At 40.1% G+C, this 17,146-nt stretch overlaps 1 protein-coding gene across 2 annotated transcripts in view; it reads right to left on the reverse strand.

Annotated features, from left to right (window-relative positions):
- Window positions 1–16,571, reverse strand: part of LOC114651555 (uncharacterized) — an 89,557-nt gene extending 72,986 nt beyond the window's left edge. For both annotated transcript variants that reach the window (XM_051927397.1, XM_028801361.2), the window contains exon 1: window positions 16,524–16,571. In XM_051927397.1, the coding sequence (XP_051783357.1) occupies window positions 16,524–16,543 (20 nt within the window). In that variant the 5' untranslated portion in view covers window positions 16,544–16,571. The remainder of the gene's footprint in view (window positions 1–16,523) is intronic.
- Window positions 16,572–17,146: the final 575 nt, after the last annotated feature.

Below are 17,146 nucleotides of genomic sequence, written 5' to 3' on the forward strand. Positions count from 1 at the left end.
CTGTCAACTGATCACCACCTGATGGTGAGTTGGCTTCGATGGTGGGGGAGGATGCCGGTCAGGCGTGGTAGGCCCAAACGTGTTGTGAGGGTCTGCTGGGAACGTCTGGCAGAGCCCCCTGTAAGAAGCAGCTTCAACTCCCACCTCCGGCAGAACTTCGACCACATCCCAAGGGAGGTGGGGGACATTGAGTCCGAATGGGCCATGTTCCGTGCCTCTATTGTTGAGGCAGCTGACCGGAGCTGTGGCCGGTGCCTGTCGTGGCGGCAATCCCCGAACCCGTTGGTGGACACCTGCGGTGAAGGATGCCGTCAAGCTGAAGAAGGAGTCCTACAGGACCCTTTTGTCCTGTGGGACCCTGGAGGCAGCTGATAGGTACCGGCAGGCCAAGCGGAATGCGGCTTTGGTGATTGCTGAGGCAAAAACTCGGGCGTGGGAGGAGTTTGGGGAGGCCATGGAGAACGACTTTCGGACGGCTTCGAGGAGATTCTGGTCCACCATCCGGCGTCTCAGGAAGGGGAAGCAGTGCAGTGTCAACACTGTATATGGTGGGGATGGTGCGCTGCTGACCTCGACTCGGGACGTTGTGGGTCGGTGGGGGGAGTACTTCGAAGACCTCCTCAATCCCATTAACATGCCTTCCAATGAGGAAGCAGAGCCTGGGGACTCAGAAGTGGGCTCCCCCATCTCTGGGACTGAGGTCACCGAGGTGGTCAAAAAACTCCTTGGTGGCAGGGCCCCGGGGGTGGATGAGATACACCCGGAGTTCCTCAAGGCTCTGGATGTTGTAGGACTGTCTTGGTTGACACGCCTCTGCAACATCGCATGGACATCAGGGACAGTGCCTCTGGATTGGCAGACCGGGGTGGTGGTCCCCCTCTTTAAGGAGGGGGATCGGAGGGTGTGTTCCAACTACAGAGGGATCACACTCCTCAGCCTCCCTGGAAAAGTCTATTCAGGGGTCCTGGAGAGGAGGGTCCGTCGGATAGTTGAGCCTCGGATTCAGGAGGAACAGTGTGGTTTTCGTCCTGGTCGCGGAACAGTGGACCAGCTCTATACCCTTAGCAGGGTCCTGGAGGGTGCATGGGAGTTTGCCCAACCAGTCTACATGTGTTTTGTGGACTTGGAAAAGGCATTCGACCGTGTCCCTCGGGGAATCCTGTGGGGGGTACTCCGAGAGTATGGGGTACCGGCCCCACTGATAAGGGCTGTTCAGTCCCTGTACGATCGGTGCCAGAGCTTGGTCCGCATTGCCGGCAGTAAGTTGAACCCGTTTCCAGTGAGAGTTGGACTCCGCCAGGGCTGCCCTTTGTCACCGATTCTGTTCATAACTTTTATGGACAGAATTTCTAGGCGCAGCCAGGGCGTTGAGGGGGTCCGGTTTGGTGGGCTCAGGATTGAGTCACTGCTTTTTGCAGATGATGTTGTCCTGTTTGCTTCATCAGGCCGTGATCTTCAGCTCTCTCTGGATCGGTTCGCAGCCGAGTGTGAAGCGGCTGGGATGAGAATCAGCACCTCCAAATCCGAGACCATGGTCCTCAGCCGGAAAAGGGTGGAGTGCCCTCTCAGGGTTGGTAGCGAGATCCTGCCCCAAGTGGAGGAGTTCAAGTATCTCGGGGTCTTGTACACGAGTGAGGGAAGAATGGAGCGTGAGATCGACAGGCGGATCAGTGCGGCATCCGTAGTAATGCGGGCTCTGCATCGGTCTGTCGTGGTGAAAAAGGAGCTGAGCCGCAAGGCAAAGCTCTCAATTTACCAGTCGATCTATGTTCCTACCCTCACCTATGGTCATGAGCTATGGGTAGTGACCGAAAGAACGAGATTGCGAATACAAGCGGCTGAAATGAGTTTCCTCCGCAGGGTGTCTGGGCTTTCCCTTAAAGATAGGGTGAGAAGCTCAGTCATCCGGGAGGGGCTCAGAGTAGAGCCGCTGCTCCTCCGCATCGAGAGGAGTCAGATGAGGTGGCTCGGGCATCTGATCAGGATGCCTCCTGGACGCCTCCCTGGTGAGGTGTTCCGGGCACGTCTAACCGGGAGGAGGCCCCGGGGAAGACCCAGGACATGCTGGAGGGACTATGTCTCTCGACTGGCCTGGGAACGCCTTGGGATTCTCCCGGAAGAGCTAGAAGAAGTGGCTGGGGAGAGGGAAGTCTGGGCATCTCTGCTCAAGCTGCTGCCCCCACGACCCGACCTCGGATAAGCGGGAGACAATGGATGGATGGATGGACAAATGTGAGTCACTTGTATGCTTTGTTAAGCAGCTATAAAGTGATCATTATAAGAACTGAAATGTATGCAATTGTGTTGTTATGACTAATAATGTCACCTATTACGGTTTGTAATCATAATTATAAATTATAATATGAAAATGCCCTATGATAGTTCAAGATCCTGTAGAGAGCTGATTAGTGCATTGTACCCGCTGTTGATAGAACAGGCCATAGCTTCCTATGACTCCGACAAAGGCAAAATAAGATCAAATTCAACAATTAGTTATTTTATTATTGAAAATTTAATGGCCATTGTAAAATCATTTCAGTTACTTTTTTTCGTCAAATTATATATTCATATATACAAGATAGCCTGTATAGATTGTGACATTTAAGGAGGAAGCACCCCACTTGAGTTCATGAACGAATTTTCATATCACACTATGGAAGGTATTTCCATAACCTCAATCTGCAATCTTACTTGTATCAACTTACTCCAACAGTAGCAGGCGGATACATTATAACTATCATTTCTGTTGTACTACTTGCCTTTGATTGTGGTTATCTGCATGTTGAGATGTAGCTGTATTTATCTGTGTTCATTGTTTTATTAATTTAAGCTGTTTTGAATGTGAACCTAAAATTTTGTCAGGGCTTATTACCTCAACACCAAAAAAAAAAATGATAGAAAGCAATTAAAAGTAGTAACTTGTTCACTGATAACACTGACTCATTCACATTACACAGCTTGATGATTCCAATAAAATGTGGAGTAGGGATGGGATTGTTACCAATTTTTACAATAAACCAAGGTTATTATACTGCTTCATATTTTTAATTATCATGATTACCATATTTTCATAAAACATTTGCTAAAACGTAATTAATTGCGCATGTGTAGCATGTAAAATGGGCATCTAGCACTATAATTTAACAATGGTGGAAGACAGTGACACTATTTCAGAGCTCTTTCAATCACCAAAGAGAACTAACACCCTTTTCGGGAAAGAGTTAGTTTTGGCTCCAGTCAAAAGTAATTGTTATTGGAATAATTAGTTATATATTTAAAATTTGATGTGAATAAAAGCACATGTTGCATAACTAATTACAACTGTCATTCAAACAAAAACACCACCATGGACATCAAAAACATCCATGGTAGATGCCTCTGTGGTGAAAACAGAACTCTGTGATTCTTGTGGAGACCAGCATTGAAGACAAACTGAAGTGCTGTGGCAACAAAGAGCAGTGGGATAAACACATCTGGACCTGTTTTCATAAAAAAACATCTGACTCTTCCAGCAACATCCATCCCTTGTGAAGCCATTCTTTCAAGGTCCAGAAAGATGATCAGTAATAAAGTTGCCTTAGTCGAGGCGAGATATGACCAGACCAGACTGACAGACAGATCAATCTTTATTTGTCCACTTGGGAAATTTGGCTTTTTACAGAAGCTCTTTAAATAAATACAGTCCCCAGAAGTAGAATAAACCATTTTCTTAAATACAAATGATAGTTCTCCTATCTGTACTATTCCTAACCTATCCACCACTTACATAAACGCAATTCCAGTCACTAATACATTTACCATGTCCTCCTGTGTCTTAACAATGAAATTGAGCACAAATTCCACCTGATTCATTTAATATTTAATAACTAATTTCCCTGAACCTTCAATCAATCCATTGTTAGTATTGTTAGCCATAACAACAACTGAAGTCGGCAGTCAAATATTTAGTCTCGTTATACATATGAAACAAGATGCATATTTTATTTTGAAATATCTTTATCAATTCTAATAATAACTGTGATATTAATTATAAGAGATCAAGGGGGGATATTAATGATAATAGAGTATTATGGAGAGAGAGAGAGAGAGAGAGCGGTGTCATTGTCTGTATTATTAAAGCAATTTTTTTTTTACTTTATACAGCATTTTGCTCTCTACTAGCCAACATTTGTAACAATAACGTATTGATGATCCACAAAGATTCATGTCACCTGACAATTCTGTCAAGCTTTTGAAACCCATTTCCTAAAATTGGAATTAGCATTGCATGCAGCTAAAGAGAAATAGAATTGGAATTGAACTGTAATGTCGTAAACCAGAACTGAATTGAAATAAATTCCACAGCATTCATCTTTATAAAATAATTTGACTTGATTTGCTAAATAGTCTACAGTACATTAAATATTATGAATCACGTAAGTCACAAACATATAAAAGAAATACATTAGTAATGTATGTTTTATACATTATGCATGTAAATTTAACAAATCACTGTCATAAATAAAAAGTAAAATATGAAATTTGATTGTATCTTTTGCATGTGTCACTCAGCACATTAATGCCCTTAACAATATTTTCTTAAATTAGATTAAAACAATGTTTCCCAGAATTCCATGCATGGTGAAGATTCATAACCTATGAGTATAAATGAAAGCCAATTAGGGCTCATGTTGAAGGTATGAGATTGAAGATTTTCTGTGAGTTTGATTGGAAAGATTTTAATCGACTTTGGATTGCTTTTTGTGTATGATATTGGACTGTTTTGAGGATCTGATTTGTGTATGAACTTTGGTTAGCAATATTAACACACTGATTTGGGATCCCTATTAAACTGGAAATGGATGAGAAATCTGTCATTTCTGAGAAGTCCTTTGTGAAGGATTATTTTGGTAAACCAACTCAAACAACTTCAAGTAACCACAAATTAGCCTGTAAGCATTGTGATATACTTGTTTATGGATCCAACTGAACTACATCAAACTTTAAATGGCATCTTCAGGTGAGTACTTGTACTGGTTGTGGACCAAGCACTTTAAAAACATTTACACATGAACAAAACTTCTACACAATAATCATACATAAACGATTTTATCCATTGCTAATAAATGTAGAGGTTTGGTTGTCTACCAATGTAAAACAAAAATTGCTTCTGTTTATGTTGTTGCATGTATAAAATTATCCATGGGACAAGAAGATTCAATAGAATCAATAAGTAATATCAATGAACATGTCTGGCACTTGTATTCCACTTTCTCATCTTTGTCACGTGTGGAAATCAGCTCCAGACACACACAGGCACGGAGTCACAAATGCAAAATATACCCTTTCAATTTTCCCTGTGAGGCAGCTCTGTTTCTCACTTCCCAGCACAATATATAGTACACAGCACTTAATACTGCTCTTTTTCTTTTCTTCTTCTTATCTCTCTCTTTTACCACCTTCACTCCACAACACAAGCTCTGTCCTCCACCTCCTGACTCCAGCTCTCTGAAGGGAGTGAGGAGACCTCGTTTATAGTGCCACCTGGAGGTCTTCTTCCGGCAGCACTCTTGAGTATGGTGGAAGTGCTGTAAGGATCCTTGGAAGTACTCCATGTTTTTCCAGATCCTCTTCCGGCAACACTTCCAGTTCCACTTTCAATACTTGGTGTTTGTAAGGCACCGTAAATAAATATCACATGTATGCACCTACATGTAATCCCAAATAAATGCTCAGAAACAGCAAAAAACGGAATTTGGCAGAATATCACTGAATTGAATTCCACTTCCTGAAACTCCAATTCAATTCCAACTCAGTTTCCTGTAGTTGTTGAATTACAATTCCATTTCCCTGCTTGAATTGGAATCGTTGAGTTCATTCCTGTACTGACACCAAACCTAGTGGAGTTCAAATGAAACCCAAGCACAGTTCAACATCTCAAGCTAGCATGTGTGGTTCAAATTACACACAGAGCATGGTTCACTATGCTGACATGCGCAGATGAAACACAGTTCTGTGAATGAGGTGTTGAAACATTGAGGTGAGGTGCATAGCCAGAATACAGCGTGAAACAACGATTTGAAGCTCCAGGTGGTACGGGGATGAGGGTTGGTCGTTGCTGGACATGCGTTTTTAGTCATTATGGTGCGTATTTGAGATGGATTTATTTATAGTAATGTTCTTTATTTATTGTGCTTCTGTAAAACCCAAAATTTCTCCTGGGGACAAATAAAATGCTGTCTATCTATGGAATGAAAAGGAGGCAGGGAATAAATGTTGAAGTATAGAGTATTGATAGGCAGAATGAGCCTTTATGAAGCGTCAACACTGTGCTATAAATTATTGTGAGTTTACCAAACATTTGACACCCATCCAACTAGTGATATTTTGTAATGTTTATTAACATTATACTCAATATAGTTCAGTGACAGACTGTGAAACAATATTCCAATATTGCAGTACTGTATATTAATTCTGACACTGTCAAACATGGCATTCCATTGTCAAGAATGAGAACATTCTGGGTATGTCTGTCAATTGCCTCCAGTTTTTAAATCCTAGCTTACTGGTGGCCAGGAGTTTGTTAGTCTTGGCCACAGCAGGTCCAACTCAGCGCCAGTCAAACAAGGAGTTCCACAAAGCTCTGTCCTCAGTTCTATGTCCTTCTGTATCTATAAGTTTCCCCTTGGCCAGATTATTTGCAGCTGTGGACTGGGTTATCATTTTTATGAAGGTGATACTCCACTCTATTTCAGTGTTAAAAGTGAAACTTCATCAGAACCTTCTCAGCTCACAACTTACCTGAGTAAAACTAAAACTTGGATGGAGCATAACATAAAAAACTGAACTCCTTCAAATAGGCACTAAAGCCTAACTTTAATAAATGAGCTCCTTTTCAATCACTCTTGACAATGATCTCGTCAGACCTTTTCCTACTGCAAGTAATCTTGGTGTCATTTTTGACTTCTCCATAAACCATTAAGAAATTTTATTACTTCCACCTCCATAACGTATACCATGTTCCTTCATTCCTCTACTATTCTAATGCTGAGAAACTTGCCAATGCTTTTATTACATCCCACATCAATTATTGGAAATCCCTGCTGGCAGATGCCCCTTCTAATCTTCTATCACAGCTCTAATTGATTCAAAACTTTGCTGTAAGAGTCCTTAAACAGACCTACAACAGCGAGCACATAAGCCCCACCCTGCTTTGCCTTCACTACCTCCCTGTGTCTTTCAGGATTGAATATAAAATTCTATTAATAACCTATAAAGCTTTAAATGGACTTGCATCGGACTACATCCTTCTCCATCACTACACTCTTGATCAGGGGTAGGCAACGTCGGTCCTGGAGTGCCACAGTATGTGCAGGTTTTTGTTCCAACCCAGTTCCTTAACGAGAACTCAATTATTGCTGATGAAGCACATATTGCTTAAGTGACATTTTAATGCTTCATTTTAGTGGTCTCGCTTGTTAAGGTTCTCCAACCTTAATTGCTTATTTCAATCTTAAACTGCTGCATTCAGTGTTTTAATTGCTCCTTATTAGCAATAAGATGTAAAAGACAAAGCAGCCAGCAGTTCTCCAGCTAGCTTTTTTCCAATTACATCTGTGTGTGTTCATCATGCACGGTTTGATTTAATAAAACACTTAATAGAAAAATGTGACAGACTGAAAATGATCTGTTTTAGGCTTCAAATCATTTGGATGATATCCTTGGAAAGGAAAAAAATCTACGATATAAAAGCCTTACATTGCACAGACTAACAAGCCATAAAATTAAATAAGGTCTGAGACTGGCAATGATTGGTTTCTAATTAAGCAATTGGGTTGAATGAAAACCTGTAGCCACTGCGGCTCACCAGGACCGACATTGCCTACCCCTGTTTTACATCTTATTGCTAATAAGGAGCAATTAAAACACTGAATGCAGCAGTTTAAGATTGAAATAAGCAATTAAGGTTGGAGAACCTTAACAAGCGAGACCACTAAAATGAAGCATTAAAATGTCACTTAAGCAATATGTGCTTCATCAGCAATAATTGAGTTCTCGTTAAGGAACTGGGTTGGAACAAAAACCTGCACATACTGTGGCACTCCAGGACTGACGTTGCCTACCCCTGCTCTTGATCATCCACTAAGGTCCTCTGATTCTGGTAATCTTTTTGAGCCCCACACTAACCTGCACTCTATGGATAACACGGCCTTCCGCTCCACAGCACCCAGACTTTGGACTTTGGGAAAGGTGCTATATAAAAAAAAAATAGTAGTAGTAGATTAGGATTAGTAGTAGTAGTACTGACAATTTGTGATGCTGTTGTGACTGTGTTGCATTTTCTTTGTGTGAAACTTACTGTCTAAAATATAATATTAAGAGTTTAACTACAAAACATACTAAACTTCATATTTAAGTGTGTGGAGGCACTGGTGTTGTACTGAATGTACATTTTAGAAAAACAAACTACTGTTCAGCTGCTTAAGTGTTTGTTTTCGCTTCTGAGTGCAATCCAGCACTTCCCTTTTAAGACAAATCACTATAAATAGTTCAGCCAATTTACTCCTTCCAAACATCCAGGATGACTGTGCAAATCTTCATTGTTAGCAGCGTCAGATGGGAGCTTCATTTACTTTGATTGAGTTGTTGGACTATTTACTGTAAGAGGGCTTATCTTAGTTCTTAACTCAAGACAGAAATGCACACAGGTGCCTACCGTTAAAAATGCATTCTGTCCTAAATAACAGCTCATGAGCTTTTTTGATACTTCCTAAATGGAAATGTTTCTCATTCTATCAATATATTTTGACAATATTTTATTTTAATTTAATCTGAATTAACTTAAATACATTACTGGTGTTCAGTGCTCTTGTAGATATGTAACATTTGGTGAGAAAAAAACAAAAATGTAACAAAACATATTTAGTCCAGTGTGTTTCATTGATAATCAACAAAAGTCACTGTCTGAAAAGTTATGCTTTTTATTTTTACATTTGGCAATGGAGAGTTTCAGTATGCAGTACATTTAGTAAAGTATGAAAAAGAACATTTTTTGTATTTTTGATTGCATTTGATCACAGTGTAATGCGTATCATTGTGGCTGTAAACCGAGAGGCAGCAAATGAGAGCTGAAACAATGGGAAACAAGACACCTCCTTATTCTGATGTCCAGGCTCTTCTAATAAATATTCCCATCTTGTGCTTTTTCATCATTGCCGCTTTACTATTATTATTACTGAATACGTACAAAAAGAAAATGTGTCTTCTTTAGTGTGTGTGGCAGATAGGGTGATAAAGCCTTGAGTAAAAATCACCAGTTGTTGATGACCTGTAACAAGTGACAGCAGGTGCCTGCTTTGGATAACATGACTGGTAAGGACAGGGAAACATTAAATTTGTCAGTAGCTGGGATTGTGTAACTGTAAGATGGCTTAAGAATGCAGAAAGGAAAACACCTCAGTCTTTCAATAATTCTATTTACATAAATGATTTATTTAGCTGTGCTGCAGTTCAGATGACTTCTTAATTACTAATGCCTCCCTAGCCAGTAACAACAGGCATTCCACAAAGAATGGATTTTGTTGGCAAAATTAGACGCTTTTTTGAAAGTCTGGATCAAAATTTGCTTACCAGTAGCTCCTTCTTGTCAGTACTTGATCTTTATGTCCACCTTTGCATGACTCATCAAAGTATCTTTAAAAATTTGTTGTCTTATTAACATTAGCTTATGCCAAGGGTGGGCAAAGTCATTCCTGGAGGTCCGCAGTGTCTGCAGGTTTTTGTTCCAACCCAATTGCTTAGTAAGAAGCACTTATTGCTCTAGAAACATTTCTGCTTCATTTTAGTTGTCTCCCTCATTAAGATTTTGAACACTTATTGCTTATTTAAGTCTTAAACAGCTGCATTCTTGGTTTTTAATTGTTCCTTATTAGCAATAAGATACAAATGACAAAAGAAACCAGCAGTTATCCATTTTGCTTGTTACCCTTTACACTTGTGTGTATTTATCGTGCACTATTTGGTTTAATTAAATACTTGGAAGGAAAGAGAAGAGAAAAAAGTGAAGGACTGAGATATACCCATCCGTTTTACACTTCAAAGTATTTGGATGATATCCTTAGAATGGAAAAAAAAAATCTAGGATATGAGAATGACTTGACATAGCAGAGCAAGCACTAGCAAGCCATGAAATGTAATTATTGGCAAGGATTGTTTTCTAATTAAGCAACTGGGTTGGAACAAAAACCCTCCAGGAATGACTTTGCCCACCCCGGCTTATGCTATGTGTTTATGGTTCTGTGTGTGGGAAAAAAAAAAAACTTCCAAATAGTGCAATATTTACTCTTAACAAGTTTCCGACTGTGTCCCCGTGTTCTTTATGAATGTTTTATAGTAACTGTCTCAATTCACTGTACTAATTCCCTTCATAATTTTAAACACTTCAATCATGTATCCCCTTGATCTCTTTTTTCTTAAAATTAAAAGGCTAAGCTCTTTTAAACCTTCCTCATAACTTATCCCTTATAGCCATGGAATCAACCTAATCACTGTTCTCTGGATTTTTTTCAGCAATGCTGTGTCTTTTTTGTAACCTGGACAGCAAAACTGTACACAGTACTCCAGAAAAGGTCTAACAAGTGCGTTATAAAGCTTCAGCATAACCTCCTTGGAACTTATACTCTACACCAGTGTTTCTTAACCACTTATGTGCTGCGAGAAATCATCAGGTGTCCTGTGGAAGATTATCCAGTTTCACCTGATTGGTACTCTAAGGGCCCATTTATACTTCACGCTCAGAACGCGTACGTGCCCGCATCATGGCCGCCACGCGTTCTGAGCGTTCATTTGATGCATCCTCTGAGCAGGTCCTCAGAAATTAACGCGACACGTGTGTGAGTTGCAGTACCAGCAAAAAGTCAGGGGGTGCAGTGTGCTAAAAGTTGGAATGTGTCGTCAGAGTCTCTGTTTACTATCTACATGTGACAGAAAGCCGCTTTGCGGATCCTACGAGATCGGTGTGTGCGCTTCGATATTTGATAAATAGTTTGATGTGGTGAAGCAAAATGGCGACATACAGATGTATTCGTGGTGTTTTTATATTCAAGCGTCGCATATTCCCAATCATAATGACACAATAAGTTTTAAAATTCTCACATACCGTCTTCTGTGCCATCTTTTTTTCTAGGGCTTCCTCTGCTCCTGACAGCAGCGAATCACCAGCAATAGGTCGCCATACTGAGCACATTAAATGTATGATATTCCAACTCTTTGCACATTTAGAATCCTTAGATTTATACTTGATATCACTTTCATGATGAAAAGCATTAAAGTATGTATATTATATTATACAGATAAATAGGTAATTTCATTTAAATAATGAATACTGTTAACAATTACACACATGGGGGTGACACAGTGGCAAAGCATTAGTGCTGCTGTCTTGCAGGGAGTCATGTCGCTGATATTCCCTGCCTGGAGTTTACATGTTTTCCTGCTGGGTTTCCTCAGTGTGCTCCGGTTTCCTTCCTAAGATATGCAGATTTGGGGATTTGGTGCCGCTAAAATGACGCCTGCGTTTATGTGTGTGCTTGTATTCATCTTGCGATGAGCCGAGGCCTCGTCCAGGGATTGTTTCTCACTCATGCCCAGTGCTTGCTGGAATGGACACATCCCTGGATTTAATCAATAAACATCCTTTTCAGAGATATTGCGGTAAGGTGTCATTGAAATTTAATGGGTGTTCTAGGCAATTCACAAACAGAGAAGCTGAACCTGTTCTCACCGTGATAATATCTTGCACTGCTACCTGGCGGATTCCTCCAGATTTACGTAAAGTACGCGTGCAAGTATAAACACTACAACGCTTGCGTAGCAGGAGTGTCCACTGCAGCATGTGTCGCGTCACGTGAAGTACAACCCCGGCCTAAGGATGCCTGTTTGTTCTGCCTGTCACTAGAGGGCAGTACAACTTCTTGCTCTAATTAAGTGGGTTGCCAACCGCCAGTAAAACAGAAGAAGACGAAGAAGAAATCCCAAAGTATATAGTCATGCTGCGCGTGAGACAAGGCCGTGAACAGACTGAGAAACAGGCAGCGTTAATGAGGAAAACCACCAAGACGAGTGAGAAAGCACTTAAAGCTAACTACCAAGTTGCTGAACTCATCGTTAAATCAAAAAAGCCACACCTTAGCAGAGACATTAATACCCCCTGCCTGCAAAATTATCTTAAAAGAAATGATCGGCCCTGGTGCTATTAAAGAAATACACCAAGTCCCTCTCTCAAATAATACAATTTCCAGACATACTGAAGACATGTCTGCTGACATTGAAAAGATAGTTTTGGAAAAGTTGCACATTAGTGGCAAATTTACATTGCAAATCGATGAATCTATGGATATCAGTGGACATGCACAACTTATGGTAAATATGCACTTTGTACATGGAGCCAACATCAGAGAAAACTTTCTGTTTTGCAAGGAATTGTGTCAGAGTACCTTGAACAAGAAGGACTGAAGTGGCAAAACTGCGTAAGTGTTTGCACCGATGGAGCAGCTGCCATGCTCGGGCACACCAAAGGATTTGTAAGCAGAGTAAAGGAGCAACATCCAGATGTCATTGCGACGCATTGTTTTCTGCATCCGGAAACACTCATTGCCAAGACATTGCTGGCAAACCTAGCTGCTGTACTGGAAGATGTTGTGCACATGATAAACTTTGTAAAGACGAGACCTTTAAAAAGTCGCATTTTTGCATCACTGAGTGAGGAAATGGGGGCACAACATAAAGTGTTATTGCTCCACATGGAGGTCCTGTGGCTGTCCCGTGGCAAAGTTTTAGCCCATGTGTATGAGCTGCGGGAGGAACTCAAAGTGTTTTTGCAAATCAGAAGTATGATGACGCTAAGTTGCTCTCAAGTGACGAGTGGTGTGCAAGACTGGCATATCTGGCAGATATATTTCAACATCTGAATGACCTGAACACACAAATGCAAGGCCGAAATAAAAACCTGCTCACAAGTACAGATACAATAAAGGGATTTTTTTCAAAGGTGCAGCTCTGGAAACAACATGTCAAAAGTGCTAACCTTAACATGTTCCCAAGCACCCAGAAATGGCAGGGTGTCAACAGTGCTGCACTGTGTGAGACAATAGGTAAACATCTGCAAAGTCTTGAGCAGAAGTTGTCATGTTATTTCCCATCACTTTCCACTGATTGCCTTGACTGGGTTAGGAACCCATACAGCTCAAGTGCAGTTGGAAAGGACATGACTTTGCAGGAGCATGAAGAAATAACTGAACTGCGACAAAATCGTGGTCTAAAACTGAGCTTTGCTGATCTACCTTTGGACAGTTTTTGGCTGACTGCTGCCAAGGACTTCCCCATTCTAGCAAACAAAGCTATTTCAGTTCTGCTCCCTTTCTCCACAACCTGTCTATGCAAGGTGGGCTTTTCAAAGCATGACTGCTATAAAGACGAAAAAAAGAGAGAGACTCAGAGCTGTTGAGGAAGATCTTCGTGTGGGTCTTTCTTCAATTACTGCAAGAATATCAGCTTTGTGTTCAACTAAACAGGCCCAGGTTTCACACTGAATAAGTGAATTGAGAGTAGATTTTCATTATATTTCAATAAATATACTTTTTGTGACATTTTTGTTTGGTGGTGTGCCTTGTGATTTTTCTAATGTGAAATATGTGGCTCAAAAAGGTTGGGAAACACTGCTCTACACATCATGTTATATAACCAAACATTCACTTGTTTTTTTTTTCCTTTGAAACTTGTTTTATCAACTGTTTTTATTTCTTACTAACCACAAATTTTGGAATGTAGCTATCCTGCATTATATGCAAAACATTTTTAAACCTGTTCAACTGCTCCTCAACTGTATCCACACTTAAATGCCTATCCCAGTCCATCCACCATAGGCCACATCCACTCAAAATTGGCTCTACAAAAATTCAACTTAAAGTTTTAGTCTTTGCATCCACACTCTTCCAAAACACTGAGAACTGTACTATATCATAGTCACTTGACCCTGTGGTGCAATCACCTCTACACCCTCAGTTCTATCGTGATTATTAAAAAACACTGAATCTAGACGGCTTCCCCTCACGTTGCTGCTTTAAAGTTCTCTGTTAAAAAATAGTCATTGATTGCATCTATAAACTTCTGCTCTTGTACTCCGTTATTTGCAAGGTTGGCCCAGTTAATATTTGAGTAGTTAAAGTCCCCCATGACTATAATATCACCCTGTGAACTTGCATTTTTCATATTACTAAAAAGATGTGCATTGAAATTACTGTCTGCATTGGAGGGGTCTATAACATACACCTAAAAAAAGTACACTTTCCCTAATGCTTTCCGGTTCAATCCAGATTTCCGGTTCAATCCAGATTTCCTCACTAATGCTCACTAACTAAAGTACTGAGGCTTCGAAAAATTGCAGAAAACGCAGTTCATGGCACTGGTTGTTTAATTGTAGAATCCCTGAAGCCTACGAAAATAATCGTAATCCCAGGCCACCTTAAATTCATTTGCACCTCTCCATTGGCATCTTTTGTTTTTCAAATGTATCGATTAGCACAAGCAGCAAGCAGCCTGCTATCCCACCACCCCCAAAAGCTCAACTCAGACAAAAAGTTCTCCCAGCTCAAGTCTGTTTATCTGGATGTGAGGTGCCTGGATCAAGCACTTCAATGCATTACACAAACCAGTCTGTGAAAAATTTGAGCTTGTTATAGATCCATGCAGTATCCCTGCATTCAAAAGGAAAGAATACAAAAGGATCCAAAAAACTACAATCCAATTATGTGCTTGTTTACCACCTGTAAGTCATGAACTGCTGTCATATCATCACAAATAGGACGTATTAACTGTAGCTTAGTAACAATGCACTTCTCAATAAAAAAAGATACAGAAAAGCATTGGGAGGTTACAAAAACCAGTTCCTCATAAACAAGATAGTTGTATTAATGGCAAAGAAGCTAAAGAGAAACCCGAACATGGTGTGGATAGACTATAGAGAAAAGCACTTGACAATGTCCCACATTTGGGGATTCACAAAGTAATGTCAATCTTCAGTTTGTCTGGTTTTAAGGCAGTTCATGAAGGCCTTGATGAGCGATTGGAGGATGGTGATAGACCTTACAATGAAGAAAATATCACTACACAGGAAATCACCATTAACCTAGCCATCAAATGTTTTCTTTAGAATTAAAACCAACATTTCTACCTGTACACTGGTAGTATTTACAGAACGTTGCAAAATAGGATGAAGGAGATGGCATGTAATATATATTAAATATCATTCTTACTGGATCAGTTGCATAAAATGGACTATGCTATAGCCACAAGCTTCTTCGAGCTTTGCCAAACTTTGGTCCTTTCACATCACTTCTACAGACAACTTTTTTTTTTCCTAAACCGGCATGCTCCATTTCTCTGTTAGATCACTAGATAAACAAAGTTTATATATAGATAAGAGTATTTATTCACTTGTCTGTGGTACAATTGTAAAATAAATAAACAAATAAATAAAAATCTACAGAACTTGAACATTACTAAATCAATTTACCTTTACCTAGAATGTATTCATTATATTGTGTTGTATTGTATGGTACTGTATCGTATTAAGATGGAGAAGTAGCCCAAATCTTCCCTTGCGCAGCTGCATTGGTTTTGGGCAATCATCCCTGACATATAAACTGAAGGTGCCAAATTAAAAACTTGAAGTAGGGAAACTAATTTTTAAACAAAAACTGTATGTATTTCAAACAAGCCGACATCCTGGTTAAGTTAATAAAAGCATAAAATCCAAACAATGTTTATTTGCAATTAGAGTTTACTTCCTGTGACTACTACTTTTGAAAATGAGTAACCTTGAAAACTGAAAGCTGAAATTTTGGGTTAAACTCGAAATTCACAAGTCTTTTTAAAGTACTGTATATGTACTATGTGTCAAAACTTCTCAGGATTGGTGTGGTTGTTGTTGCTATCGGCTTTAAAACTTTGAACTTTAAAAGCTTAAAGCTGAATAGTTGAAATCAACTATCAAAAAAAAACACAGGAAGGCAGTTGTGTTGGAAAGTTAGATATCCCCTTAAGTAAATGTTTTTAATATATAATTTGTAAATTATGCTTTCAATATATATCATTTATCTTTTTCAATAAAATGTCATTGATTATGCCTTTAACTTGAAGACAGGCTAGACAAAGACTAAAACAAAAAAACAACAAATCTCAAGGAATTCCAAAAGAAATAAAAAGGGGAAGAAAAACTGCAATTTCGTAATATGGGGGAACAGTAGTGGGGAAAAAAACCAATTCATCCACGTTCTAAACCCAATTATTCAGAACAATGTCATAAGGAAACTGTAGCCCATCCTGACAAACATCAAGTGCAAAGCAAGAACAATTCCTGAACAAGGTGTTTCATATGTACACAACCTCATACACACACAAACACAGACAAAGAGAGAAAGACAGAAATTATTTTAGCAAGGGCAATCCACAGAATTGTTTGAACAACAACAACAATGAAAACTTACCTACAATCATCAAAATTCATTTGAACTATATTTAGGAAAAAATGTAAGGAACTGAAAAAAAGCAGAAGGAATTTTATTAATAATAATTAAAGGGAACACCAATGGACTTAGAACATGTTATTGGCATAATATGCTTTGTAGACAGAGTTACTCAGAAAGAGGCAATTAAAGCAGAACAAAAAAGTTAGACATGGAGATTAGATTTAGACAAGGGGGCTTTGCCCCCTGCTCGCTTCGCTCACCTACCCCCGGCTTTTTGAACCCGTGCCCGCTGGGCAGCCGTAGTTTCAGACGCGCGTTGTAGGACCTTGCGTTGTTTTGAATCCGTGCTTGCCCTGCTTCTGCGGTTTGAGACGCGCGTTGTAGGCGTATATCTGTCAGTCGAGCTTGTTTGGTTTGAACCCGTGCCTGCTTTGCCTCCGCAGTTTTAGACGGTGGGTCGCGTTCGCCGTTTTGTATGATCCCAAGCAGCACATTATTCCTAACTTCACTCCGCAGTAGTGCCATGCACAATATGGCGGTGACGCCTGCGCCTTCACTACGCAGTATCGCCACTCACAATATGGCAGCAACGCCTGCGCCTTCTGTATTATGTCGGGTTTAACATGCTGTGTAGGCGCCTT

Source organism: Erpetoichthys calabaricus, chromosome 5 (genome assembly GCF_900747795.2).
Source record: "Erpetoichthys calabaricus chromosome 5, fErpCal1.3, whole genome shotgun sequence".
NCBI lineage: Eukaryota > Metazoa > Chordata > Cladistia > Polypteriformes > Polypteridae > Erpetoichthys > Erpetoichthys calabaricus.